General features: G+C 41.2%; 2 protein-coding genes across 7 annotated transcripts; one reads left to right on the top strand and one right to left on the bottom strand.

Moving 5' to 3' along the window:
• The first annotated feature begins 2,835 nt into the window (after positions 1-2,835).
• Positions 2,836-8,313, top strand: LOC106589279 (charged multivesicular body protein 2a). Of its 3 annotated transcripts, none has more exons than XM_014179040.3 (6): positions 2,836-2,854; positions 3,772-3,939; positions 4,059-4,238; positions 4,427-4,557; positions 6,314-6,375; positions 6,529-8,313. In XM_014179040.3, exons 2-6 carry the CDS (start codon positions 3,772-3,774, stop codon positions 6,648-6,650), a joined length of 663 nt encoding a protein of 220 aa, XP_014034515.1. In that variant the 5' UTR covers positions 2,836-2,854; the 3' UTR covers positions 6,651-8,313. The 3 variants fall into 3 exon arrangements, with proteins under 3 accessions (XP_014034515.1, XP_014034514.1, XP_014034516.1); XM_014179039.3 differs by lacking the exon at positions 2,836-2,854 and adding an exon at positions 2,938-3,210; XM_014179041.3 differs by lacking the exon at positions 2,836-2,854 and adding an exon at positions 3,273-3,292.
• Positions 8,314-8,690: 377 nt separating this feature from the next.
• LOC106589278 (male-specific lethal 1-like 1) lies at positions 8,691-24,527 on the bottom strand. 4 transcript variants are annotated; one of them, XM_014179038.3, is made up of 10 exons: positions 16,083-16,245; positions 14,558-15,336; positions 14,260-14,456; positions 13,844-14,172; positions 13,636-13,700; positions 13,423-13,490; positions 13,110-13,234; positions 12,862-12,934; positions 12,367-12,428; positions 8,691-11,175 (listed from the first exon to the last, which is right to left on the bottom strand). In XM_014179038.3, coding segments are annotated over exons 2-10 (1,581 nt in total). In that variant the 5' UTR covers positions 15,218-15,336; positions 16,083-16,245; the 3' UTR covers positions 8,691-11,173. The 4 variants fall into 4 exon arrangements, with proteins under 4 accessions (XP_014034513.1, XP_045566121.1, XP_014034511.1 ...); XM_045710165.2 differs by lacking the exons at positions 12,367-12,428; positions 16,083-16,245 and adding an exon at positions 24,276-24,527; XM_014179036.3 differs by lacking the exon at positions 12,367-12,428 and having other exon boundaries at positions 16,083-16,252.
• Positions 24,528-27,250: the final 2,723 nt, after the last annotated feature.

The following is a 27,250-nucleotide window of genomic DNA, read 5'->3' on the forward strand; positions in this document are numbered from 1 at the left end:
TAACTCTCTTGCACCGACTCTATGGACACACACTGGACTATACCCATACAATCACATATACTTATATATTGGATGGCTGTCGTTCATATTCCATTCAGCTGAATGTAACATCGATAGGTTTATGCTACTACATGATACAGAAATTTTTCCTACACCCATCATGTTGCTACAACCTAGCCTATGAATGAAGGTTTACAACATAGGTGCACAGGTTGAGATACATTTTAGTAATCAAGGTGACAGACAGTGATATATTCGATACCGCCTTGCAAACGCTTGCCTGCATCTAGCTGATCTAGGGTGTAATCATTAGTCCAACAGTTGCAAACAAGAGTTTCAATTGGACAATTTCAGGTATGTTTATCCCTGTTTTGTTCCATTTAAGAAAAGTTTTTAAACAGAATCGTCAGAATGAATACACCGCTGATCACACGCAAACACAGTTAACTTTCAAAGCAGCAAATATAAACAGCATGATCACTTTGCTCTTTGTATAATTCCTTCACGCTATCTTCCTTTCACCTTTTCCCTTCGCTTGTGGATTACAGTTCGCAACAGATCAGCTGTCTGAGGCCAGGTGAAAAAACCTTTCCAAGCCAAACCTTCATATCATAACCGCTTAACCTCTACACACAGCCTATATTGTTGTTACCCTATTAGCTAACGTCATAGTCAACATAGCTAATATAACCCGCTACAATCATGCAGTACAGTGTACAGTCAGCTAGCAGTTTAGCAGTTACACAGGCGGGCCCAGGTAGCAATAAATTAATAAAACCAAATGCATATCTTGACTTGGAAGAGTTCCAGTGTTGGATAGCCATAGCCAGCTAGCTAACATAGCATCCCTCACTGTTTGAGCCGGGTGTTTTAGTAGGCTAAACTAGCTAGCTGCATTCGCTAGCTAAGTACAGTACCAGTCAAAAGTTTGGACACACCTACTAATTCAAGGGTTTTGCTTTATTTTGACTATTTTCTACATTGTAGAATAATAGTGAAGACATCAAAACTATGAAATAACACATATTGAATAATGTAGTAACCACAAAACAAATCAAAATATATTTTATATATGAGATTCTTCAAAGTAGCCACCCTTTGCCTTGATGACAGCTTTGCACACTCTTGGCGTTCTCTCAACCAGCTTCATGAGGTAGTCACCTGGAATGCATTTCAATTAACAGGTCTGCCTTGTTAAAAGTTAATTTGTGGAATGTCTTTCCTTCTTAATGCGTTTGAGCCAATCAGTTGTGTTGTGTTAAGGTAGGGTTGGTATACAGAAGATAGCCCTATTTGGTATAAGACCAAGTACATATTATGGCAAGAACAGCTCAAATAAGCAAAGAGAGAGGATAAGTTCATTAGAGTTACCAGCCTCAGAAATCAGCAATTTAACTGCACCTCAGATTGCAGCCCAAATAAATGCTTCACAGAGTTCAACAGACACATGTCAACATCAACTGTTCAAATTCGAGATTTTTGGTTCCAACTGCCATGTCTTTGTGAAACGCAGAGTAGGTGAACGAATGATCTCCACATGTGTGGTTCCCACTGTGAAGCATGGAGGAGGAGATGTGGGGGTGCTTTGCTGATGACACTGTCTGTGATTTATTTAGAATTCAAGGCACACTTAACCAGCATGGTTACCACAGCATTCTGCAGCAATACACCATCCAATCTGGTTTGTGCTTAGTGGGACTATCATTTGTTTTTCAACAGGACAATGACCCGAAACACACCTCCAGGCTGTGTAAGAGTTATTTGATGAAGGAGAGTGATGGAGTGCTGCACCAGATGACCTGGCCTCCACAATCACCCGACTTCAACCCAACTGAGATGGTTTGGGGTGAGTTGGACCGCAGAGTGAAGGAAAAGCAGCCAACAAGTGCTCAGCATTTGTGGGAACTCCTTCAAGACTGTTGGAAAAGCATTCCAGGTGAAGCTGGTTGAGAGAATGCAAAGAGTGTGCCAGGCTGTCATCAAGGCAAAAGGGTGGCTACTTTGAAGAATCTAAAATATAAAATATACTTTTATGGTTACTACATGATTCCATATGTGTTATATCATAGTGTTGATGTCTTCACTATTATTCTACAGTGTGTAAAAAATAAAGAGAAACCCTTGAATGAGTAGGTGTGTTCAAAATTTTGACTGGCACTGTAGATGATGAGTACCTTAGTCAGAAATTCCCAGGAATGGTCAGTGCACCTCGCCTGACCCGTATGGTAAATGTAAGGAAGAAGAAAAGCCTGTTGATATTAGTGTTGTTTGAGGAGACCCTGCCGGAATATGTGAAGCATGGATATGTGAGAGCATGTCCAAACCATTATTGTGTAGAAATTGTAAAGGATATGATCACGTGTCACATGTTTGCAGACGGATAAAATTATGATATTGTTGCAACTGTGGTGGGGATCATACTCTGGACATCCTTGGGCGTACTGTTAGAGTGAAGGAGGTCGAGGTGTCAAGGATCTGGGCTGCGCAGCGGATCTCCGATGTGGAGGCGGTGAAGAGAGTCGAAGGGACAAGAGGCAACAGTGTTGAAGATATGTCGGTGGATACATTGCAACCAGTTGCTAGTGTTTCAAGTCAATCAGGTGATCTGGATACACTCATTGTGAAGAAGGTGGATTTTGTGGCATTTATAGCCACAGTGATTAATTGTGTCTAAGAAGTCCAATAAGCTGGATATCATTATATCTGCAGCTGATACGTTTTTGGGGCTCCAAGACTTTGCAGCAGAAACACTACAAGGACTTTTGTCGCTAGGAAATATCCCGCCCTCACAGGAGGCTTCTCAGCCTGTGTTGGGACCTGATTCGAATTATTATAATTTTTTACAGAAAAGCAGGTTGGTTTTGTTTAGTTCACTTCTTTTTGTTTGGTAGTTTGTATGATTTATTTATTTATTTATTTATTTGGGGATACTTATTATCCACCCGCACAGTAAGTGGCGGAATGGACATTTAATTGTTGCGAACGCCATTATGCCATAGAAGAAGAAGAATCAAATCAAGAAGAAGAAGGAGGAGAAGAAGAAGGAGTAGAATAAGAAGAAGGAGAAGGAGTAGGACTAGGAGTAGGAGTAGGAGTAGGACGGAAGTGAAGCTAACATTCTGCGGAAGTCCATAAAAGAAAACAAATCCATCTATCTGTGCAAATAGGGAGTCTGTTTCCGATTTAAAACCGGTGAAGACCTCTCAAACGGTAGCTATTTTCCATAACAGTAGTCATTATCGCGACATAAACAGCCCCGCCACGAAATACTTCATACACTGTAACAGAAAATGTAATAATAACTAGCTTGTTACTATGACTCAACTTCGTAGTTAGCTACCTAGCAGCTAATGTTAGCTACTAACGTTAAACTAACAAGGAAGCAAACATACCTAGTTAGCTAGCTAATAGTTTAAAGGTCTACATAATCAAGCCCATTTTACTATGCATAGTAGCCCTGTTTTATTGAATTCTGGGAATTTGATAAATCACGTTAACGATGATTGTTAAAAAGCAGTTTAATCAGAGTCCTGCTAGCTACAGTAAATGGATCAAATGAGGAGTTATCCTACACGAATTCATGTTTATAATGTAGCTATCTTACAAACGAAATGCATGCATGAAACGTACAGAAAATGAGATCCTGTTTAGGGGGAAAACGGACACATTGTAAATTCTAAGTAATAATGACTGACGAGAAAGAGAAGTAGATTTGGATGATATGTGTAGCCTAATTATTTACTTATTTTCTTTCCTAATTTTGTACATTAGATGGAGTTCCTGTTTGGGAAGAGGAAGACCCCAGAGGAGATGCTGAGGCAGAACCAGAGGGCACTGAATCGGGCCATGAGAGATCTGGACAGAGAGCGACAAAGACTGGAGCAGCAGGAGAAGAAAATAATAGCTGACATTAAGAAAATGGCCAAACAAGGACAAATGGTGAGAGAATGAGAGCAAATATAAGGGGCTGTTTAAAAGGGTAAAAAGACTTCATGCCTTTATGTAAATTGTCATGCATCATTTTCAATTGTCTCACACTCGTCCACACACCATTCTAGGATGCTGTCAAGATCATGGCGAAGGACTTGGTTCGCACAAGGCACTATGTGAAGAAATTTATTATGATGAGGGCAAATATCCAGGCAGTCAGTCTGAAAATCCAGACTCTCAAGTCAAACAACAGCATGGCACAGGCAATGAAAGGAGTCACCAAAGCAATGGCTACCATGAACAGACAGGTGTGTATCTTTTCCTTGTTTCATGATTCCTGTTAAAAACACGTTTCAATTCAGGATCGAGAAATAATAACTTGCCAGTAGAACTGTAACACACTTAAAAAGCCTCAAACTTTTGTAGTCATTTTTGTTACCGGTTGAATTGTGCCAATACATTCCATTGGCTCACAACATAACGTTCCCCTACACAGATGAAGTTGCCACAGATTCAGAAGATCATGATGGAGTTTGAACGACAGAGTGAGATCATGGACATGAAAGAGGAGATGATGAATGATGCCATAGATGATGCCATGGGTGATGAGGATGATGAAGAAGAGAGGTAGGGGGTTCGTGACAGAGAAATTCCAGCCAAATCCTTTAAAGGATAGGTACACTTTAAATGTTATGTCAGAAGTATCCAGACCTTTTTTTTGCGTTTTCACTTGATTTTGAGAAACTTATCCCACCGGTGATAGACTTCCTAATGCTCATTCTGCAGAGGCACAGATAAAACATAAACCATGAATGCTGATTGGTTAAAAGCGCATTCCACCCTCTGTCTATTCCACAAGTTACCACAGGCTAAATCTATGACGTTAAAATGCCTATTTACTCTGTTCCATCTGACTGTGCAATCCATTGTCTCATCAGCCCAGGCAGGGAAGTTATAAACTTGATCTCCACCATAAAAAGCATCTAGACATTCTCACATTTCTTTTTTAGATTAACATTTCGTTTTCAACAGCTGAGATTTGTATAAACCTTACTGTCTGTCTCTCCGACATTTGCAACATTGTTTCAATATTCAAATTCGATCTCCAACTGTCCATAGTAATGAATGTATCAGGAATCGGGACGAGAGAGAGAGGCAGGCAGTTTCTCAGCCAGTCGAAATCATGAATTAGCTGGCATAATTTTTATGGATATATACAAAGAAATTTGAATTTAAAAAAGGTAACACGAAATTAAGTGCAGCTAGTTTTCAGTCTTTCCAGCTTCAGTTTGAAGTGATTGTGTTAGCTGTGTTGTTGGCTAGCTGCTCTGAACAACAGTGTCCTGACGAGAGAGCACATTTTCTATGCCAGGCAAAATCGTGCCTCATTAACTCATTGTTATGGATGTATCGAAATAAATGTAACTAGAAAACAGCTTAAACTTAAACAAATGCAGCTGCTGTTGTTATTCTGTCTGCACTGTTTGACGTGACTGTAAGTTAGCCGTAGTTGGCTAGCTAGCTAGCATGCAAGTCATAACGTTGCCAGCCAGTATGGCAATGGAACATTTAGAATGAACGACTGGGTCATGTCTATAGATACAGATCAAAAAGACTTAACGACTCGGTCGCGTCTCTGGCAACCGAACGACCAGCCGGCTTGGGTAGCAAACCTAGATTTGTTTCGGGACAATATCTTGTGGAAGGATGAAATAGTATGAATAAATTCATCAAAATAAAGTTTGATTTGAATATGTTGGTAATCCGTTGTATAAAAGTGATAATGCCCGAGAAGCCGGTGTTTGGAGGATATATGCACGGTTAACAACACCCGTGCCAATATATCCTCCAAACATCGGCTTCTCGGGCATTATCACTTAATTAGAAACGGCAACACTATCAGTATAGTGATGTAAGTCGTTAGATGTTGTACACATGACATTGTGTCATTCCAAAGTTTTTGTTATTTATTCCATTTTGAACTCGAGTGATACTTTTCCGTGTGCTCATGCGCCGGCTACATGGAGAAGTTATCATTCTAGTCCAACAAAATGGAAAATAACTATACTGAGAGAATTGCCATTTCGAAAAGGATGTATTTGGGTGTTTTTGGAGCCTTTGTTAATGTTTTATCTGTGCATGAAGTCTATTGCGAGTGGGGTAAGTTTCTTAAAAACAAGTGAAATGGCAAAAAATATATATATATTTACATCCAAAATACAGATTTGGTTTAAAAAAAATCTAAAAATGAAAACCTGCACCAACTCAATATGAAGACATCGTTATTTGTTAATATTATTTTAAATTGTACAATTTATATTTTTGGCATACTTATGTTAGCTGGTAAATCTATGGAAACACTAATTCTCTGTTTTATTTTCAGTGATGCCGTTGTGTCCCAAGTGTTGGACGAGCTGGGTCTCAATCTCTCTGACGAACTCTCAAGTAAGGAATAAAGTGAAATTATTGTGCTTGCAGTTAGTAAGATTTACAACTGCATTCACTTCACTAAAATGCTGTAGTAGTGATACAGCTGGTCATCGCTTCGTCACGGTTCCTATTGATTGATTTAAAATCATTTCCTTCCTGTTCATTTAGATCTGCCATCCACGGGAGGTAGCCTCTCAGTGGCAGGTGGGAAGAAAGCTGAACCCCAGCCAGCTCTGGCAGATGCAGATGCTGACCTGGAGGAGAGACTGAATAACCTCAGGAGAGACTGACACACAACAGCACTTTGGCTGCCTGGTGTTAATACAGCTAGATGTACTCAGCAACTTAGATTTCTGTATCTATACTGAGCAAAAACATAAACGCAACGTGTAAAGTGTTGGTCCCATGTTTCATGAGCTGAAATAAAAGATCCCGGACATTTTCCATATGCACAAAAAGATTATTTCTCAAATTTGTGCACAAATTTGTTTACATCCCTGTTGGTGAGTGTTTCTCCTTTGCCAAGATAATCCATCCACCTGACAGGTGTGGCATATCAAGAAGCTGATTAAACAGCATGATCATTACACAGGTGCACCTTGTGCTAGGGACAATAAAAAGCCACTTTAAAATTTGCAATTTTGTCACACAATGCCACAGATGTCTCAAGTTTTGAGGGAGCATGCAATTGGCATGCTGACTGCAGGAATGTCCACCAGAGCTGTTGCCAGAGAATTGAATGTTAATTTCTCTACCCTAAGCTGCCTACAACGTTGTTTTAGAGAATTTGGCAGTACGTCCAACCAGCCTCACAACCGCAAACCGTGTAGGCGTTGTGTGGGTGAGTGGTTTGCTGATGTCAACGTTGTGAACAGTGCCCTGTGGTGGGGTTATGGTATGGGCAGGCATAAGCTACGGACAACAAACACAGTTGCATTTTATCGATGGCAATTTGAATGCACAAAAATACCGTGATGAGTTCCTGAGGCCAATTGTGAGGCCCATTTTTTTTTTAAGGTATCTGTGACCAACAGATGCATATCTGTAATCCCAGTCATGTGAAATCCATAGATTAGGGTCTAATTAATTTATTTCAATTGACTGATTGCCTCATATTAACTGCAAATCAGTAAAATCAATGAAACTGTTGCATGTTGCTTTTATATTTTTGTTCAGTATAGATTTCCTTGTGGAAGAGTGGTGGATGAACACTGGAGGATTTCAGTGAAAAGTCCATGTTATTACGGTATATGGCTTTTTGTTTGCAGGTATTATCTTTTATCAATGACTGATCAGAATCATTATCCACACACAATTGTTCCAAAAAAAATTAAGCATTCTCTTTTAAAGGGGGAATATTTTAATGAAGTGTTTGAATATGCCCAAAGGCATATTATTTTTGCTTCATGGGTAAATTGACATTATTTAAAGGAACCCAAAGTTAAAGTGAATTTAGACTATTCTAATAAAGTAAACATTTTGTATATTTGATGTACAAGTATCACTACATTTGTACATTCTTACCTTACATAGAGGTGTGCCTAAGAGCATTCACTACACATTGTCAGATATTAACATCATGATTTCGTAAAGGTTTTACGGTTTGTGGTTTCTTGCTTGCTTTTGATTTACTTTGTATAATTATATTTGTGGGAGTTTGTATAACCTAGGTTTAGAATTATTAATGGGACTGCGGAATGGATTAAAAAAAATATATTCAAGTGTGGTAAAATGTGTGTACAATTTGGTTCATTTTCCTCCATGTCAAATGCCCAAAAAGGGGGCACTTACTCGATGGTGCCTGATAGAACTGAAATAGCCTTTTATCCATTAAAGTGTAGTCATCATGAGTTCCTGATACATATTTATCGAATGGTTGGTTGAGGGTGTGGTTTATATTTGTAAGAAATGTCCTATTTTGCCTTTATTCAATAAACATTTTTTCACATTTGACAGAGGCTGGAGCTAATCGTCTTCCCTCAATACCTAGAAATGTGATAACATTAATTTACATACCCTGCCCAACCCATGTGATGACACAGCGAGCTGGTGTCAGCCCCCCTTGACCAACAAGATCAATCTCATTATAGCGGTGGTAATTATACACTAAGCTCCCATGGTGTAACCTGCTTGCCTCTACATTCTCATTGCTTTTATGCCAATGTTGTTCAAATTCAGGTATCCCAAACAGTATAATTCAAGGGGTTTTCTAAAAAAAAAAAAATTGCACTCCATTTCACTGACGGATATGGCTCCATTATTAATTACCATTATCAATCAATTTCAGAGCTTGTTAATCTACAAATCAATAACTGAAGACTAGGCTTAACTGTTAGATGTTTTTTGTTTTATTCCAAAACAAACTTGTCAATTATTGTCAACATACAATCATTATCATAGAACAATAATATTGAATGTACTCAACACTTGAACGTTTAAATAAAAAAAATAAAACAGCCATGTTTTTCATATTTACAACATTTGTTTCTGAAGACTAATTTCACATAATTTGAAAACCACTGTATTTTGTGGTCTGTAGCGTTGGAGGCCATTGTGCCAAAAGTAAAATGTTTAAGCGATAACACATCACCAGGAGCTACAGGTAACTACCAAAATAATGGAAACACTTGAGTAAATGAGGCATACAAAGTACTGTATATTGAAAGCAGGTGCTTCCACACAGGTGTAATTCCTGAGTTTATTAAGCAATTAACATCCCATCATGCTTAGAGTCATGTACACAAATTCTGGGCAGGCCATTATTTTAGCTACCATGGCTAAATCCCCATAGGATGACAATGCCCCATCCACAGGGCACGAGTGGTCACTGAATGGTTTGATGAGCATGAAATGATGTAAACCATATGCTATGGCCGTTGAAGTCCCCAGATGTAAACCCAATTGAACACATGGGATATTCTGTTGCGGCGCCTGAGACTGCGTTTCCCACCACCATCAACAAAACACCAAATGAGGGAATTTATCATGGAAGAATGCCATCACATCCCTCCAATAGAGCTCCAGACAGTTGGGCTGCATTTGCACACGCAGTCCAATTGTAATATTTTTTTCACTAGCTGGTCTTTTGACAAATCAGATCAGCCCTGAAAAATAGCTGATGTGAAAATACTTAGATGTGATTGGTCAAAAGACCAATTAGTATAAAAAGATCACAATTAGGCTGCCTGTGTAAACGCAGCCATATAGAATCTATGCCAAGGTGCAGTGAAGCTGTTCTGGCTTGTGGTGGCAAAAGGCCCTATTAAGACACTATGTTGGTGTTTCCTTTATTTTGGCAGTTACCAAGATTGTTAAATATAGCTAGAATTTAAGAAGGAAAATACCTAGCATTTAGTTTGAGTGCTCTAGCTGATTAGGCTAAACTCTAATGCCAACAAAACCCATGTTTTCTAAACTTCACCATAGGACTGATGTCTATATCTCAGTTATCTACTGCAATTAAGCGTATTCTGATGTACTGGAAAAATACACAAAAAAATGTAAAACTCAAGCAAATTCATCACGTTAGCGAATGGGCTGGAGACAAGGCAGTTGTCTGAACAAAGCAGTGCTTTTTGAATAAAGCAGCCAAATTGTCATGCTTTTGAAATTCAAACAGATGTTATTTCTCTTCTCTGAATTGCACTAAGCGGAAAGGATGTTGTTTCATTTACAGCTCTACCGTGTTAATAGTTGATATCGTTTGGACCAAATTTGTCATGCAGACTCACATAATAAAATTATGAAAACAAAACAAAGAAGCATACTGTAGAAGATCAAAGGTTCTCAAATTAATTTAAAAGCCAATGTTGTCTACCAAGAAGCAGTCAAACTTGTTTTCATGAAGCAAAGTATGGACAACGCAGAATATCAATAATTTTAGCATCAGAGGACTTTTTAAAATCTAATATTTACTGCATTTGTAATAAAAAAAACATACATGCCGAGAAAGGATCAAACACCTTATATCCACACATTAGCTCACAATGATAAAACCTTTTGCTTGAAGCGGTGTTCACATAAGGAAATATTACAGTAAATACACAAACAGGAAAAATTGTTTACAGTTTCAATCAAAGCAAAACCCAGAGCATGTAAACGCCAATGGTGCTTCCAGCGCACAGGGTTAGTTGTATATTGTACAATTCAAGCACTGCCATTCAGTCAAATCAGAAAACGCCACTTCTCTTCTTACCCTTAGATCACAGTCCCCAAGTTATTAAGTCAGGTGACAACTATGTAATAATGTAGTAATGATCAAAAGCTACACATTTTAGTGATGATGCAGTAATTAAGGAAGACTAGGTACATTACACCAAATTCCAAAACAGAACATGTGCTCCCCAATTATGCTTCACAGAACGTGCATATTACTAAATTGCTACAGTAGACATTCTAAGTAACTATTGTGGTTTACGTTATAATCACTTAGCTGTTAGTAAGGGGACTGTTATCTGAGGGGGGTACAGCTTTTCTTTCATTTTGAGTAGCATGGGCAACAAATGTACCATAGCTAACAAATTTGGTAGCCATTTTCCCAATGTACAGCAGCTCCTTCTCTAAGACAGCTGGCAAGTGACAACACGGAGGACAATGGTTTACTTTTCCACAGACTATTGAGAGTAGTGCATGCTACGCCAGTGACAGCCTAAACCCACAAAAGAAAAAAGAGAACCTTTCTGGGGAGAGAAGAGGGCTCTCTCTTTTGCTTAACACACGCAGATACCACCTCACTTCCGACAGGTACGGTGTGGCGTGTGTTTTTTGGGCACCTCGATGCGGCAGCGGCTTCGCTGCCAAGGCAGGTCAAAGTTCCTACAGAGGAAGACAATTCAGAAATACAAATGTTGACTGGAGGAAGCAGGGAAAGGTTACTGGGAAAATGCCGACCCCATAACCTAAAAACCATTTCACATTTGGTTATCATTCAATTGGCACAGCATGTGTTAAATAAAGCGAGTCTCAATTGTTTTCAGACTCATTGTATAGAACATTGTCTCAATATGCACACATGCAAACATGTTAATAATAATGACTGTTGAAATGGATAAATGTATAAAAGAAACAGTGTTTAGGAAAATTGTATTGTATAGAGATTTTGTATTTTTTTGTTCATTTTCTTTAAAGGACTTGCAAAACTACCGGTATATAAATATGCTCTGGCAATAGCAGTGGTATAAAGTACTTAAGTCAAAATTCTTTGAAAGTACTACTTAACTCGTTTTTTTGGGGTATCTGTACTTTACTATTTATGTTTTGGACAACTTTTACACCACTACATTCCTAAAGAAAAGTATGTACCTTTTACTCCATACATTTTCCCTGACACCCAAAAGTACTCATTACATTTTGAATTCTTAGCAGGACAATAAAATGGTCTAATTCACACACTTATCAAAAGAAAATCCTATGTCATCCCTACAGCTTCTTATCTGGTGGACTCACTAAACACATGCTTCATTTGCAATTGACGCCTGAGTGTTGGTGTGTGCCCCTGGCTATCCGTAAACAAATAAAAAAATAAAAAAAATTATGCCATCTGGTTTGAAGGAGTTTGAAATAATTTATACTTTTACTTTTGATACTTACGTATATTTGATCAATTCCATTTACTTTTGATACTTACGTATACTTAAAAGCAAATAATTGTAGACCTTTACTCAAGTAGTATTTTACTGGGTGACATTCACTTTTACTTGAGTCATTTTCTGTTAAGGTCTCTTTACTTTTACTCAAGAATGACAATTGGGTACTTTTTCCAACACTGGTCAATAGGTAACGTACTTGAATTACAATGTCTTCAAAATAGCATTAACGGTTTTTGAATTTACACCAGTTTGCATTCCTTTTGCCCTCTTTTGTAAATCATTAGGCCTATGCCCCCTTCTTTAAGAACAGAGGAAGGAATAGGCATCAAATTGCTTGCCTATGAGTGCTTGGGGTGTAAAATATTCACAGTTTGCTTAAAACTTTAAAGACATACTTGGGGGAAGAATAAATACTTGCATTTTGATGAAAGGTCTTTCTGTGAAACTCGCCCTGCCCCGCCACCTGCACCATGGTACCATCTTGAAAAATAAATTACGCATAGTACTGGATGAACTCAAGCTAGTGGACATAGTGATTTACATACCTAACTTATCCCCTAACTCAACTATACAAAGAAATGTCCAGTGACAAGCCTAATAAAAAAGCCTGCTTACATAGTCCTACAAGTGAACCTATAGGAAAATGTCAAAACCTGAATAAAAGGTCAAATAGACAAACAAATAACATCTCTGCATACAAATGGTATATCACACAAACTATCTGGTTCGAATGAAAGATACACAAAAAAATGCATAGATGTGTTTGTTTGGACCAAGTGCTTGGAAAAGGTTGCCATGATGTGTGATAGGGTTGTTCCCTACATGTTGAACTGAACCTACAATGAGCGTTGTAGTTGAAAAAGACTGATAGGACTACTGGTGGATGAAATCAAAAATACAAAAAAAAACTTACTGTTGAGTAAGCTTCGGCAATGGCCGGCCAAAGGCCACCACAGGCAGGAAAGGGGTGATGATTATGGACTCGACTGGAGAAAAGAAAGAAAAGGGAGTCTCAAAATCAAGACTGTGTCTGCATGCAATGAAAACATTGCTCGTAAAACTTCAGTAAGTAAATGACAGTATTAAAGGCGTAGCAACTTTATGGTTCTGTAAAAAACAACGGTTCCATGTTTAGACAGCAGATGAAGTGGCCAGTCATACCATCCTCAGTGTCCGGGTAAAATGAGGAGACCTCTGGCTCACTCTCCTGGATCCCCTTCTTCTTGTTCATGCGCTGCTGGAGGCGCTGAAACATGCGCTGCTCACGGATACGCTGAATGTCCCATCTACAAAAAACAGGATTCAGTGATAAAGAGGGATAATGAGAGAGCAAGGAATGGATGAAAACGTTAGTGGTTCAATATAGTAAATCGAGATTGCATTACACACACAAAAAATGAGCCGTAGTGAGTGAGGCTAGAGACTGACCATGAGGCATTGAGAGTAACTTGGAAGTCAGAAAACCCATTTGTACCTTTTTCTTCTCTTCTCATCCAACTCCAGCTTTGCATGGCGCTTCAAAAAGACACTGTCGTCCAGCATCTTGGTAAAACAACACAAACACATGGTTGATGTGGTTAAGGACCATTTGCAGGGATAAATGCTGAGTTGAAAATTGTGTGGCATTACAGGTTTTATTTCTGACTCTCAGTTTAAATTGTAAAGCCTGTGTGCTCTCCTCTCTCACCTCTGGGATGTCACTGGCAGCCTCCTCATCCAAGGGCTCCATACTGTTTTCCTTCCAGGATGGAACTGGAAAACAGAACAGTGTAAAAAAAGACATAGGACTAATAACAATACTATTTGGATTTCTACATTATTGTTCATTGCGAGGCAATACTACCCAGCTTAACACTTGGAACGGAACAACTGGCATGTGTGGTGGGACTACTCACTGGCTACAACTTCCTCTTTCTTCGGGGATGGGGATGGCTCACGTTGGGGGGAGGGGGGCGGCTGATGCCAGCGACACAGGTACATCTCAGTAGTAGACATGAAAGGGAGCTCCTCCATCTGATCGGTGTGCTCCGGGTCCTCTTTGCTCGGGTGCAGAGTATCCCTCTCCACCGGTGACCGACCAAACCCCATCTTCTCTGGGGTTTCTTTACTGCGCAGCTCCCTCTGATATGGTGAGCCAGCTCCACACTCTGACTTAGGGGAGGTGAACTTAGAGCCTTTCCCTCCTCGTGACTTCTGGATTTTTGAGTCCAGGAAGCAAAATTTCCTGCATGAGCAGAGCAGATGTATTAGTGAGTAGAAGATAGTTTGACTGAGGATAAGTGAATGCAGAGTAGTATTTGGGGTCTGTTACCTCTTGAGGCCTTTGCCGCCTCGACTGAAGGGGATTGTCCTGGGGGTGGGAGTCTGTGGGCTGTCACACACTTCTAGATCCCACAGGTCCTCTTTATCTGGGGTCCAGGGCTCTAGTGGCTGAAATAGGCGCTTATCACGTGGGTCCTTCCTCGTCAGCTGCAAGCGACGCTCCATGCGCTCAATACGCGCCAGCAACTATGTATGCAGACATGTTTCTTTAAATGATTTGGTTCTAAACAAATGACAGCGTTACTGTCATCTACAAACAATTAGACACTTTAATATACTGTGCATACCGTCTCCTTGTCTGCTTTCAGCTCATCTATCTCCTTGTCCTTGGACTGCAGCTGTTGTTGCTGTTGTTCAATCAAGTCCAGCTGAAGGAGGAGAATCTGCCGGAGGCAGGTGGCCTGTGTGTGGGGGTTAGCAGGGGTTTTTCTGATGTTCCTCCACTTGCCCTCTGTGCTGAACTCAATGGATGCAGTGTTGACAACTCCTCCAGGGGAGACCCCTCTGGTACTCTCATCAGTACCAGCATCCTTGGAGTTATTGTTTGAAACCAACTCTTTATTATCCATACCTTCACTCAGAAAGTGTTTACCTTTCATTGGGATTCCCTCACCCCCCATTTGTCTGACAGAGGATGACGGCACCCCTGTGCTTCCCCAATTGTCACCTTGAACCAGTGCCCCTCCTGCTTTATTTTGTGCAGCCACCACTGGTGCCCGAATTATGTATTTCTGGTCTAGGATCTTAGTTTTGCTGAGGTTCTCCCCTCCAGTGTTGTGGATGTCCCCGTGTACGTCATGGACATCTATGACAAAGTCACAGGTTTCTCTCTTGATGGTTATGGAGTTCACAACATTTGCATTTCCAATTTGTGATTTGTCAAAGTCAATTCTCTCAGTGTCCAGCTTAAATCCTGCATTAGCAAACAAAGTGGATCTCATAGTCATGGCGAATACAACTTAGATGTTATTGAACTAGCATTACAGAATAACTGCTTATTCTGCAAAGCAGTCAAGTGTCATTGATGCCTATTTCCTGTTTCATTGAGCCTGGATCAGTCTTCCTCCTGTAATAGAAAGAAGTTATCATAAGTATTGCAACCAACATTCATTGACTGCTATTGGGTCTAAATAAAATGTGCTGTCTAGCAAGCTAGCTAGCTAGGCACAATGTTGCTCAATGACTGGCAACCTCACTAGTTACAACAACTGACTGACATTAAATACTGCACTGCGCCTGACTGCTGGGTACCCTTTCACCAGCTAACGTTAGTTAACTATCTAAAACTATACAACATTTCAGCTAGCAAGCTAACTGTACAGGACAAACAAGTTAGCTAGCTAGTTAACGAACACTGAGTCTCCCAGCATCTAGTTAGCGTCTAACGTTTGTAGCTAACATTAGGTTGCTAGCTAACTAGCTTGTTACGTAGGGTCTATTATTTAAAAATTGGATAACAAATATTGCTTGCACACCCTCATGGTCCTGCCGAAGGGTTTGGTAGCTAGCCATTTTTACTGAAAAATACAAGGGTGCACGGGGGTAGCAGTTGGCTAGAGTGGTTCGTGCTTCTAGCAAGTGTTAGCTAGCACTTCGATATTTCCTCCATTTTAGTCCATCACGCATTGCCATTGATGAAAATCATAGCGAACAGTATTTCACTGCACTGCCACTGACTCGCTGCATGCGAAAGGGACTTGGAGGAAGTACGTAACAACCTACTGAAAATAAGTTCTAATAAGTTAGCATATAGTTTCACCGAGCATGGTATTTTGTGTTATCCCTCATTGTCGTAATATTTCTCAAACTCACCTAGTATGTTCATGTTCCACTCTTGCATACTTGTTTAAAGCGCCCAAGATGGCGCATGCGTAGATACGGCAAATGGTCATGTTTTTGTGTTTTGGGAAGAATAAAGTTGAAGAAAAGCATCAGTAGATGACATCGATGAGCTGGAAATAGGCTTGGTCCACAGAGTTTTTACACCCCTCTGTAAATATATTATAGTTTATTGACCTTTGTCAAAGAGGGTCCATATCGCAGGAGGCTGCTGAGGGGAGGACGGCTCATAGTAATGGCTGGAACAGAGCAAATGGAATTGAATCAAACACATGGAAACCACGTATGTGTTTGATGTATTTGATATCATTCCACTGAGCCCGTCCTTCCCAATATACTGAACAAAATAATATAACAGCAACATGCAACAATTTCCAAGATTTTGAGGAGTTACAGTTCATATAAGGAAACCAGTCAATTGAAATGTATTAATTAGGCCCTAATCTATGGATTTCACATGACTGGGCAGGGGCACAGTCATGATGGGCCTGGGAGGGCATAGACCCAGCCAATGAGAATGAGTTTTCCCCACAAAAATGGTTTATTACAGAGAGAAATTCTCCTCAGCACCCCCTCAGACAATCCCGCAGGTGAATAAACCATAAGCTGGATGTGGAGGTCCTGGGCTGGCGTGGTTACACGTGGTGTGCAGTTGTGTGCCAGTTTGACGTACTGCCAAATTCTCTAAAACTACATTGGAGGTGGTTTATGATAGAGAAATTAACATTAAATTCTCTGGTAACAGCTCTGGTGGACATTGCTGCAGTCAGCATGCCAATTGCTTGCTCCCTCAAAACTTGACACATGTGTGGCATTGTGTTGTGTGACAAAACTGCACATTTTAGAGTGGCCTTTTATTGTCCCCAGTACATGCATCTGTGTAATTATATGCCACACCTGTCAGGTAGATGGATTATTTTGGCAAAGGATAAATTCTCATGTAAACAAATTTGTGCACAGAATTTGAGAGAAATAAGTTTTTTGTGCATATTGAACATTTCTGGGATCTTTCATTACAGCTCATGAAATATGGGACCAACACTTTACAGGTTGCATTTATGTTTTTGTTCAGTATATATAGATAGACCTATGTTTTGAAACCTCTTTGCCTCTGTAACTGTAGCAAACATGTTCTTACATGTCAGGTGGGTCAGGTGATTCTCTTCAATTACCAATTTCTCACACCTGTGCTTCTTTATCTTGTACTCATAAACATTTCCATGTGTTTTTACTTTTAATAGTGGAGAAGATGAGGGCTCAGTTGACATTTGGCCTGCAAAAAGCAGCTCATGTTCCGTCTGATGCAATTGTATACATGTATGTTTATGCTTCACAATAAAACCTATTTGAAATTATATTCAGCGTGCAAGGTAGAGATGAATGGGGAATGTTTCGTATTTTTTGCGTTCTCTGTGATGCATATTGTGAGACACAGGTGGGCTTAACCTTGTCACACCTTTAGCAACAATATTAGACTTAAAAATAATCATCCAGCGATCATACACTGTTTACCAGGGGGCAGGGCTACCGACGTAAAGGCTCATCTGAAGAGGGTGCTGGCTAAGGCTAAAACTGGCGAGCATAGAGAGTATAGGGATATTGTTATCCACGTCGGCACCAACGATGTTAGGATGAAACAACCAGAGGTCACCAAGCGCAACATAGCTTCAGTGTGTAAATTAGCTAGAAAGATGTGTCGGCATTGAGTAATTGTCTCTGGCCCCCTCCCAGTTAGGGGGAGTGATGAGCTCTACAGCAAAGTCTCACAACTGGTTGAAAACTGTTTTCTGCCCCACCCAAAAGATAGAATTTGTAGATAACTGGCCCTCTTTCGGGGACTCACTCACAAACAGGACCAAGCCTGGTCTGCTGAGGAGTGACAGACTCCATCCTAGCTGGAGGGGTGCTCTCATCTTATCTATCAACATACACAGGGCTCTAAATCCTCTAGCTCCACAATGAGATAGGGTGCAGGCCAGGCAGCAGGCTGTTTGCCAGCCTGCTAGCTTAGTGGAGTCTGCCACTAGCACAGTCAGTGTAGTAAGCTCAGCTTTCCCCATTGAGATCGTGTCTGTGCCTCGATCTAGGTTAGGAAAAACTAAATATGGCGGTGTTCGCCTTGACAATCTCACTGGAATAAAGACCTCATCCATTCCTGTCATTATTGAAAGAGATTGTGATATCTCACATCTCAAAATGGGGCTACTTAATGTTAGATTCCTCACTTCCAAGGCGGTCATAGTCAATGAACTAATCACTGATCATAATCTTGATGTGATTGGCCTGACTGAAACAACTCTGATGAATTTACTGTGTTAAATGAGGCCTCTCCTCCTGGTTACACTGGTGACCATATCCCCTGCGCATCCTGCAAAGGTGGAGGTGTTGCTAACATTTACGACAGCAAATTTAAATTTACAAAAAAATAAATGACTGTGATTAGTCATGAAATCTATGCAGCCTACTCAATCACTGTTTATAGCTACTGTTTACAGGCCTCCTGGGCCACATACAGCATTCCTCACTGAGTTCCCTGAATTCCTATCAGACCTTGTAGTTATGGCAGATAATATTCACATGGGAAAGTCCACAGACCCACACCAAAAGGCTTTCGGAGCTATCATCGACTAAGTGGGTTATGTCCAACATGTCTCCGGACCTACTCATTGTCACAGTCATACCCTGGATCAAGCTTTGTCCCCTGGAAAAAATATTGTGGATTAAAAAAAAAATCCTCATAATCCTGGACTATCAGACCACCATCTTATAACATTTGCAATTGCAACAAATAATCTGCTCAGACCACAACCAAGGATCATCAATAGCTGTGCTATAAATTCTTGGACAACAAAAAGATTCCTAGATGCCCTTCCAAACTCCCTCCACCTACCCAAAGACATCAGAGTACAAAAATCGGTTAACCACCTAACTTAGGATCTGCATTTAACCTTGAGTAATACCCTAGATGCAGTCGCACCCCTAAAAATGAAAAATATTTGTCACAAGAAATTAGCTCCATGGTATACACAAAATACCCGAGCCCTGAAGCAAGCTTCCAGAAAATTGGAATGCAAATGGCGCTCCAACAAACTGGAAGTCTTCTGACTAGCTTGGAAAGACAGTACCGTGCAATATCGAAGAGCCCTCACTGCTGCTCGATCATCCATTTTTCCAACCTAATTGAGGAGAATAAGAAAAATCCTAAATGTATTTTTGATACTGTCGCAAAGCTAACTAAAAAGCAGCATTCCCCAAGAGAGGATGGCTTTCATTTCATCAGTGACAAAAAGATCCAAAGCGCAGTTATCTTTGACAAAAAGATCCAAAGCTCAGTTGTCCTGAGTCTGCACAGGATTGCCAGGACCTAGGATCAATGGAGCCACTCAAGTTTTTTTTATCCTGGTCATGGCCTCTATAAACCTTCAAGCTGCATACTGGACCCAATCCTAACTAAACTACTGAACGAGCTACTTCCTGTGCTTGCCCCTGCAATGTTGAACATAATAAATGGCTCCCTATCCTCCGGATGTCTACCGAACTCACTAAAAGTGGCAGTAATAAAGTCTCTTGAAAAAGCTAATTATCGGCCTATATCGAATCTCCCATTCCTCAGCAAAATGTTTGAAAAAGCTGTTGCGCAGCAACTCACTGCCTTCCCGAAGACAAATAATGTATACGAAACGCCCTGCCCCCCAGTCTGGTTTTAGACCCCATCATAGCACTGAGACTGCACTTGTGAAAGTGGTAAATTACCTTTTAATGGCGTCAGACCAAGGGTCTACATCTGTCCTCGTGCTCCTACACCTTACTGCTGCTTTTGACACCATTGATCACCACATTCTTTGGGAGAGATTGGAAACACAGTTCATCTTGATGGTTGTACAGCGTGGTCTCAAATAAAACTGTGAAGGACCTCAGCGTTACTCTGGACCCTGATCTCTCTTTTGACAAACATATCAATAATATTTCCAAGACAGCTTTTTTCCATCTTCGTAACATTGAAAAAATCAGAAACGTTTTGTCAAAAAATTATGCAGAAAAGCTAATCCATGCTTTTGTCACTTCTAGATTAGACTACTGCAGTGCTCTACTCTCCGGATACCCAGATAAAGCACTAAATAAACTTCAGTTAGAGCTAAACACGGCTGCTAGAATCTTGACTAGAACCCCATAATTTGATCATATTAGTGCTAGCCTCTCTACACTGGCTTCCTGTTAAGGCTAGGGCTGATTTCAAGGTTTTACTGCTGACCTACAAAGCATTACATGGGCTTGCTCCTACCTATCTCTCCGATTTGGTCCTGCTGTACATACCTACACGTACGCTATGGTCACAAGACGCAGGCCTCCTTATTGTCCCTAAAATGTCTAAGCAAACAGCTGGAGGCAGGGCTTTCTCCTATAGAACTTAATTTTTATGGAATGGTCTGCCTATCCACGTGAGAGACGCAGACTCGGTCTCGACCATTAAGTCTTTACTGAAGACTCATCTCTTCTATTACGGGGGCTGAGTCACTGGCTTACTGGTGCTCTTCCATGCCTTGAGTGGGTTGAGTAACTGACGTGATCTTCCTGTCCGGTTTTGCACCCCCTCGTGCTTGTGCTGTGGAGGAGATCTTCGTGGGATATATTCAGCCTTGTCTCAGAGTAGTAGGTTGGTGGTCTGTTGATATCCTGTGTGGGGTCTGTGCTTTGGCAAAGTGGGTGTGGTTATATCCTGCCTGGTTGGCCCTGTCCGGGGGTATCGTTGGAAGGGGCCACAGTGTCCACCGACCCGACCCCGTCTCAGCCTCCAGTATCTATGCTGCAATAGTCTATGTGTTGGGGGGCTAGGGTCAGTCTGTTATATCTGGTGTAATTTTCCTGTCTTATTTGGTGTCCTGTGGGAATTTAAATATGCTCCCTCTAATTCTCTCTCTCTCCCTCTTTTCCTCCCTTGCCTTAGGACCTGAGCCCTAGGACCATGCCTCAGGACTATATGGCCTGATGACTCCTGGCTGTCCCCAGTCCACCTGGTTGTGCTGCTGCTCCAGTTTCAACTGTTCTCCCTGCGGCTATGGAATCCTGACCTGTTCACTGGACATTCTACCTTGTCCCAGACCTGCTGTTTTTGACTCTGTCTCGCTCTCTATGCCACACCTGCTGTCTCGACCTTTGAATGCTTGGCTGTGAAAGCCAACTGACATTTACTCCTGAGGTACTGACCTGTTGCACCCTCTACAACCACTGTGATTTGACCCTGCTGGTCATCTATGAACTTTCAAACATATTGAAGAACAATCTGGCCTTAATGGCCATGTACTCTTATAATCTCCCCCATCCAGCCAGAAGAGGACTGGCCACCCCTCAGAGCCTGGTTCCTCTCTAGGTTTCTTCCTAGGTTCCTGCCTTTCTAGGGAGTTTTTCCTAGCCACCATGCTTCTACATGTTTGGGGGATTTAGGCTGGGTTTCTGTATAGCACTTTGTGACATCTGCTGATGTAAGAAGGGCTTTATAAATACATTTGATTGATTGATAGCATATTAAAACCATTACAACACCATCTGTTATATTTAAGACAAATCATGTTTTTCCATCTCAAGGACCATTTTAGATTTAAATATAGCTGCATGCAACTCAAAATGTGTTACATCACTGAAAACATTAACCTTTTACTTAACTTCCATATCTTCTAGTTTGAGCATTAAGTTGTTCACTTCTCAATTGTTTCCCATCTAGCCCCATTCAGATTAGCCTAATAGCCCAGTAAGGTTTACACTGGTCATATTAAGGGTAGTTACCGCTCATCTAGAGAGCAATTTTAACCACCCTATTATTTTACTCAGCAGAGAAAAACCGACTTTTATAGTTCTGAATTTATTAGAAAGCTTGCTTATCGGAAGTATGTGTATGTTATTGTCATGAATTTCCCTAATGTAGTGGAACCTAGGTGTTATTCTGGTCACGACACAAATCACCTCTGAGAAACTGTATAAAAGGACAAATGTCTTGTAGCAACTCACAAAAAGCTTGCATTTCTCAGTGAAGAATCTCCATTCTCAAGGTAAGATACTTTTCAAAACTTTTCCTCCTGCTCAAACTATCAATTTCTACTTTATACATAAATGCTTGTTTCTAGCTTACTGTATGTGTAATATATGTTTACCTTAATAAATAGCAGTTATTTAGAAATTAATCACAAACAAAAAATATATGTTCTGCATTGTAAGTGTAACACATTTTCCTCAATTCCAGATGTGTTTTTTTTTCTCTTCCTCACTTTCTATGCCTCTCTCTTCTATTCTTTCCTCTACCTTGTTTAGTTTTGTCACCATGAAGGTAGCATTGTTTGTACTGGTGCTCCTCTGCGTGGCTGGAATGCTGCATGCTGAGGCCTCGGACCAGTCTGGAGAGAACAGGTCAGATCCTACATCTGAGATGTCTGCCCATTTGATGTTGATGTGGTGTCCCCTGCATGATCTAATATCTCCATTCCTCTTTCATGTTTGTGTTTATGTCTGGTTGTCAGTCTCACAGAAAATGGACAGGGTTTGGGTAGAAGATATGCTGAGTCAACCATTGCCAGTGACATGAGCAAAATCATGGACTCCATGGTTCAGAAGAATTTTGTCAACTTCCTGCTCTACCAGAAGGAGAAAAAGAGCATGTAAGTAAAATTGACCATAGAGTTTGAAATGACTATAATTGCTACAATTCAGAACTTGATATATTGTAGAAACTGAGAGCAAATTCAGTCACTAACAACGACTATAATAGAATCAAAAACTGTCACAGGTCTAATGTCACTCCGGAGGAAGATCCAGGGGCTCGTTTGTACAACAATCTCCTGAAAAAGCTTGCACTGTGCATCCGCAGCAAGGGACACAGATCCATGTGAGTTCAATCTGTGAAGATATTAACTTCAATATGAACTTCAATATGAATTATTTATTGTGTCATCTTATTATAAGATTTTCCTATTTGTTTCCTCACTACAGGACCCAGTGATGTTTTAAAGAATATCAGCAAATTACCAACATAGGTGAGAGAATGATGCAAAGAGAAACCTGAAGTCAACCACAACATTATGACAATTTAGAGAAAAATGTATGCTTTCTATTTTGTTATGAATCCAGAATGTCTTACCTTTTTCATAAATAATTGCTAAGGGGAAATTAAATTATTGAACTAGTAAACAAAGATTGGTCTCACTGGGTAGTAATTTCATCTAGCATTTAGCATGAGAAACATTTCACAAAAGTAACAAATCAAATGGCCAAAAAATCGAACACAGTAATATTTTCACAAATGTCAAACATTTTCACAAATGTCATATCTTAAAAAAGGGTCCTACTGGTCATATTGAAAGAATAACATGGTCCTTTGCATATCTTGAGAAGAAGAGGCTTCATAGACAACTAACTAGGCAACAACTAGAACAGAGTTTGCTACTTGGCTTTATTATAATAATTGTTGTCCAACCAGGGTGTTTGGACAAAAATGGGCCTCCCCTCATTAGTCAGTAAGTGACAGTAAGTGACAGTATTCAACTCTAGATGAATGGCTATGTCTCTCAACGGGCAGAGCGCACCTTTTCGGTTGGAAGAGAAGATGCGGGCAAATGAATGACGCGGGCAAATGAATGGAGGTAGAACGAAAGAAGATGGAAGAAAGTGGAACATATTATTAATAAATATGGAGTGGGGGATTGCACAAGCCTTCTGGAAGATCTGGTGAAGGAATGTGAACGTGAAGAGAGTGAGGGTGAATTAATTGTGGTGGCAGGTGCAGTGATGACCGCCGGGAAGGAGCTCAGTGTGGAGAGATAACCAGTGTGGTGAGGAAGGTTGGCGCCAAGTGGAAAAATGGGGATAATTGCTATAGTAGATCAGAGATGGAACCTATCAAGAGTATGGATGTAGTATATGCGCAGAGCCTATGCGCAGGGCCTCATCCCGAGGATGAAAACAATGATTTTGGCCCAGTGGGAGTGAGATTTGTGGAGAATGGATCCTTGCATTTTAGCTGATCCATATGTGGTATCAGGTTGGGTGGAGAAGAGGTTGGGGATTGTTGAGTTGGTGAGAATAACTCTGAGTGGAATAGCGATGATTTATTGTGTTTCTTCAGTCCAAAGAGAGCGGGCACTCCGGATCACACGATTAGGGACAAGAAATGTGACTTACTTTGCTCTCCGGAGCAGGGAGCCGTTGAAAGAGTGATAGCGGGGTGGCATTAAGTGTTGAGGATCAGTTGAAATTCAAGATTCCCGGTGTCTGTGACGCCCGCCGTTGGTTGCGGTGGAGAGCGTGGGGGAAACAGAGAAGACATTTTCTGTCCTGCTGAGTTTTGATGTAGTCTTTGCCCGACAAGGTCAAGTTAGGAAGTGTAAGTTATCCCGTGAGAGCTTTTGTTCTGAAAATACTTTATGGGCATGTTGTAGCAGTGTGTAGGAGGGGGATTCCAGTCGGATAAACACTCCAAACAGCCTACCCGACCCCTCGGTGGTGTCTGCATGGTCCTAAAGTACACCTATACGGTGTTTAGTATCACATTCCAATGATAAACTGGGGGGGACTGTCCGGTGAAAGAAAGGAAGGTTGAGGTTGTCAGGGTTAGAGTAGTACAGAAAGTATCATATGCCGAAGCAGTGAAGAGAGTGGTAGAGGATGATGGTTACAGGGTGAGGGATACTGAGAGGATTCCTGTGAGTAGGCAGAAACCAAGAGAGCGTGATGGGAAGAATATGTGCGTCAGTAAGGTGGGCTTTTTAGCATTCATAGCCATGGTTGTCAGTTGTGCTGCAAAAATTGATTGGATATCATAGGAAATAGAGGTTGTGGTGGCAGCGGCTGAGAAGTACTTGGGATTGGGAGGATTTACTGCAGAACAGTTGCAGTGGGTGTTGCGTGGTAGTGTTCTGTCCTCCAAGAGCCATTGGTCTGGAGTAGGATTGGATAGGGTTAAATGGTGGAATGGGGTAGTGTTTTTTTAATATATATATTTTTTAGAAAGGGCTAATAGTTGGCAGGGCAATTTTTATTTTCCTTTTTCCCAATTTTGTATTACCTTATCAATAATTTTATGTAGGTAGGCCGTGAACGGCCTCACACACCAGTACAGTAGGTAGCGGTGTATCCACCTAAAAGTTGGATGTTATCCACCAACTAAATCCCAAAGAAGAAGAAGAAGAAGCCATGGATGCCCTGGTGACAGTTAGTACAGAGATAGCCAAGGCCCTGACAATAAAAGAGGAGTGTTGTGTATTTTGACATTGAGACAGCTTACGATACCATGTGGAGGGAAGGGTTGTTGATCAAGTTGAGTGCATTGGGGGACGTCTGTATAACTGGATCATGGACTTGTTTAATAGAGTCATACGGGTCAGGGTGGGGTCCGAATTGTCAATGTGGTTTGAAGTGGACAGTGGTACTGCTCAGCGAAGTGTCGTTACTCCTGTGTTGTTCACCTTGATGATATATCACGTATTTAAGGAGGTGGGATAGGGAATGGGTGTGGCATTGTATGCTGATGATGGTGCTGTATGGAAGAGCGGTGGGAATGTGAAATATGTGATGGGGAAGATGCAAGATACTGTGGGAGTTGTGGACGATTGGTCTCTAACATGGGGGTTTCGGATGTGTGTGGCCAAGTCCTGCTTTATGGTGTTTTCTAGGAGGAAGGTTAAATATGTTAGGCTGCAAATGTAGGGTCAGGATATAGGTAGGGTGTCTGGATTTAAGTATTTAGGTAAGTGGTTTGATAAGAGGCGTACGTGGAAGAGACATGTTGAGTATATTCTAATTAAGTGTAGGAAGGTGCTGAACCGCATGAGAGCAATGGCAGGTTATGGTTGGGGGTTGGATAGACAAACACTGTTACCAGGCATTGATCATGTCATGTTTGGGTTATGGGTGCTTTGTATATGGATCGGCAGCCAAAACAGTACTACAGTCAAGGGCCCTGAAATTGTGTGTGGGTGCCTTCAGGACGACATCTGTTGAGGCTTCGCAGATGGATAGTGGGGAACTGCCACTGAGGATAAGACGGGACAAACATCATTAGCATACTGGACGAGGTTGAAAGGGAGTTCAGAAGGACATCCTGCGGTCACGGCAACCTGGGAATGCTGGGAGCGAGGAGGGGATAAGCAGAGGGCATACGGGTGGACAATCGGGCAGAAGGTAGTAGAATATTGACTGGGGGAGAGAGAGCAAGGGCTGGCAATTGCATTGGGGAATGTTCCTGCTTGGCTGTTTCCAAAACCAAGTGAAGATGTGGACATGATTGAGGGCAGGAGAGAATGGGGTGAAGACTTTAGATGGTGTGTGGAGAGATGTATAGATAATTCGTTTTATTTGTATTTAAGGATATAAACCGACGGTTCAAAGGATCCAGTCAGTGGAAGGGTGGGGGCTGCGATGTATATCCCATATTTCAATGTTAGAGTATGTAAGTGGTTAACTGATTGTGTCAATGTATGCGGCAGAGTTGATAGCCATGATTATAGGTTTGAGATGGGTGGAGGAGGTAAAACCACTGAGTGATGATCTGCTCTGATTCGGCTGCAGTGTTGAGTAGTGTGAAGACGGGCAGGTCGGATAGAGGAGACTTGTTTGTGGAGATGATAGTGCTGTTAATGGGATTGGAGAGGATGGGAGTGGTGATAACCTTTTGTTGGGTTTCCGCCCATGTGGGTGTGGAGGATAATGAGAAGGCTGATGTGGTTGCTAAGAGTGCTGTGAGGCAAGAGGGGGTAGATATTCAGGTCCCGCTGGGTCGCAGGGAAGTCAAGTCCTTGTTCTGGGCTAAAGGGCTCAATCTTAGGCAAAGGGAGTGGGATGCTAGTAGTAAGGGGAGGCAATTTTATAGCATGCATCGGTCAGTAAAGGAAGAGGTGGGGAGTATGGGATGTGGGAGAGAGGAAGTTGTGTGGAGTAGACTACGGTTTGGGCACACAGGTTTGAATGCCACGTTGTGGATGATAGGGAGACATGAAACAGGTCTGCGTGATGAGTGTTTAGTGGAGGAAACGGTGGAGCATGTGTTGATATTTTGGAATTGTATGACATAGATGGGGGGAGATTGTGTGAAAGGGTTGGGGTTTGGGTGGTGTATTTAGGGGGAGGGAAGTGATGTCTAGGGCTCTATTTCTCCTTCT

This window comes from Salmo salar, chromosome 28 (assembly GCF_965601325.2).
Source record: "Salmo salar chromosome 28, fSalSal1, whole genome shotgun sequence".
Taxonomy (NCBI): Eukaryota; Metazoa; Chordata; class Actinopteri; order Salmoniformes; family Salmonidae; genus Salmo; species Salmo salar.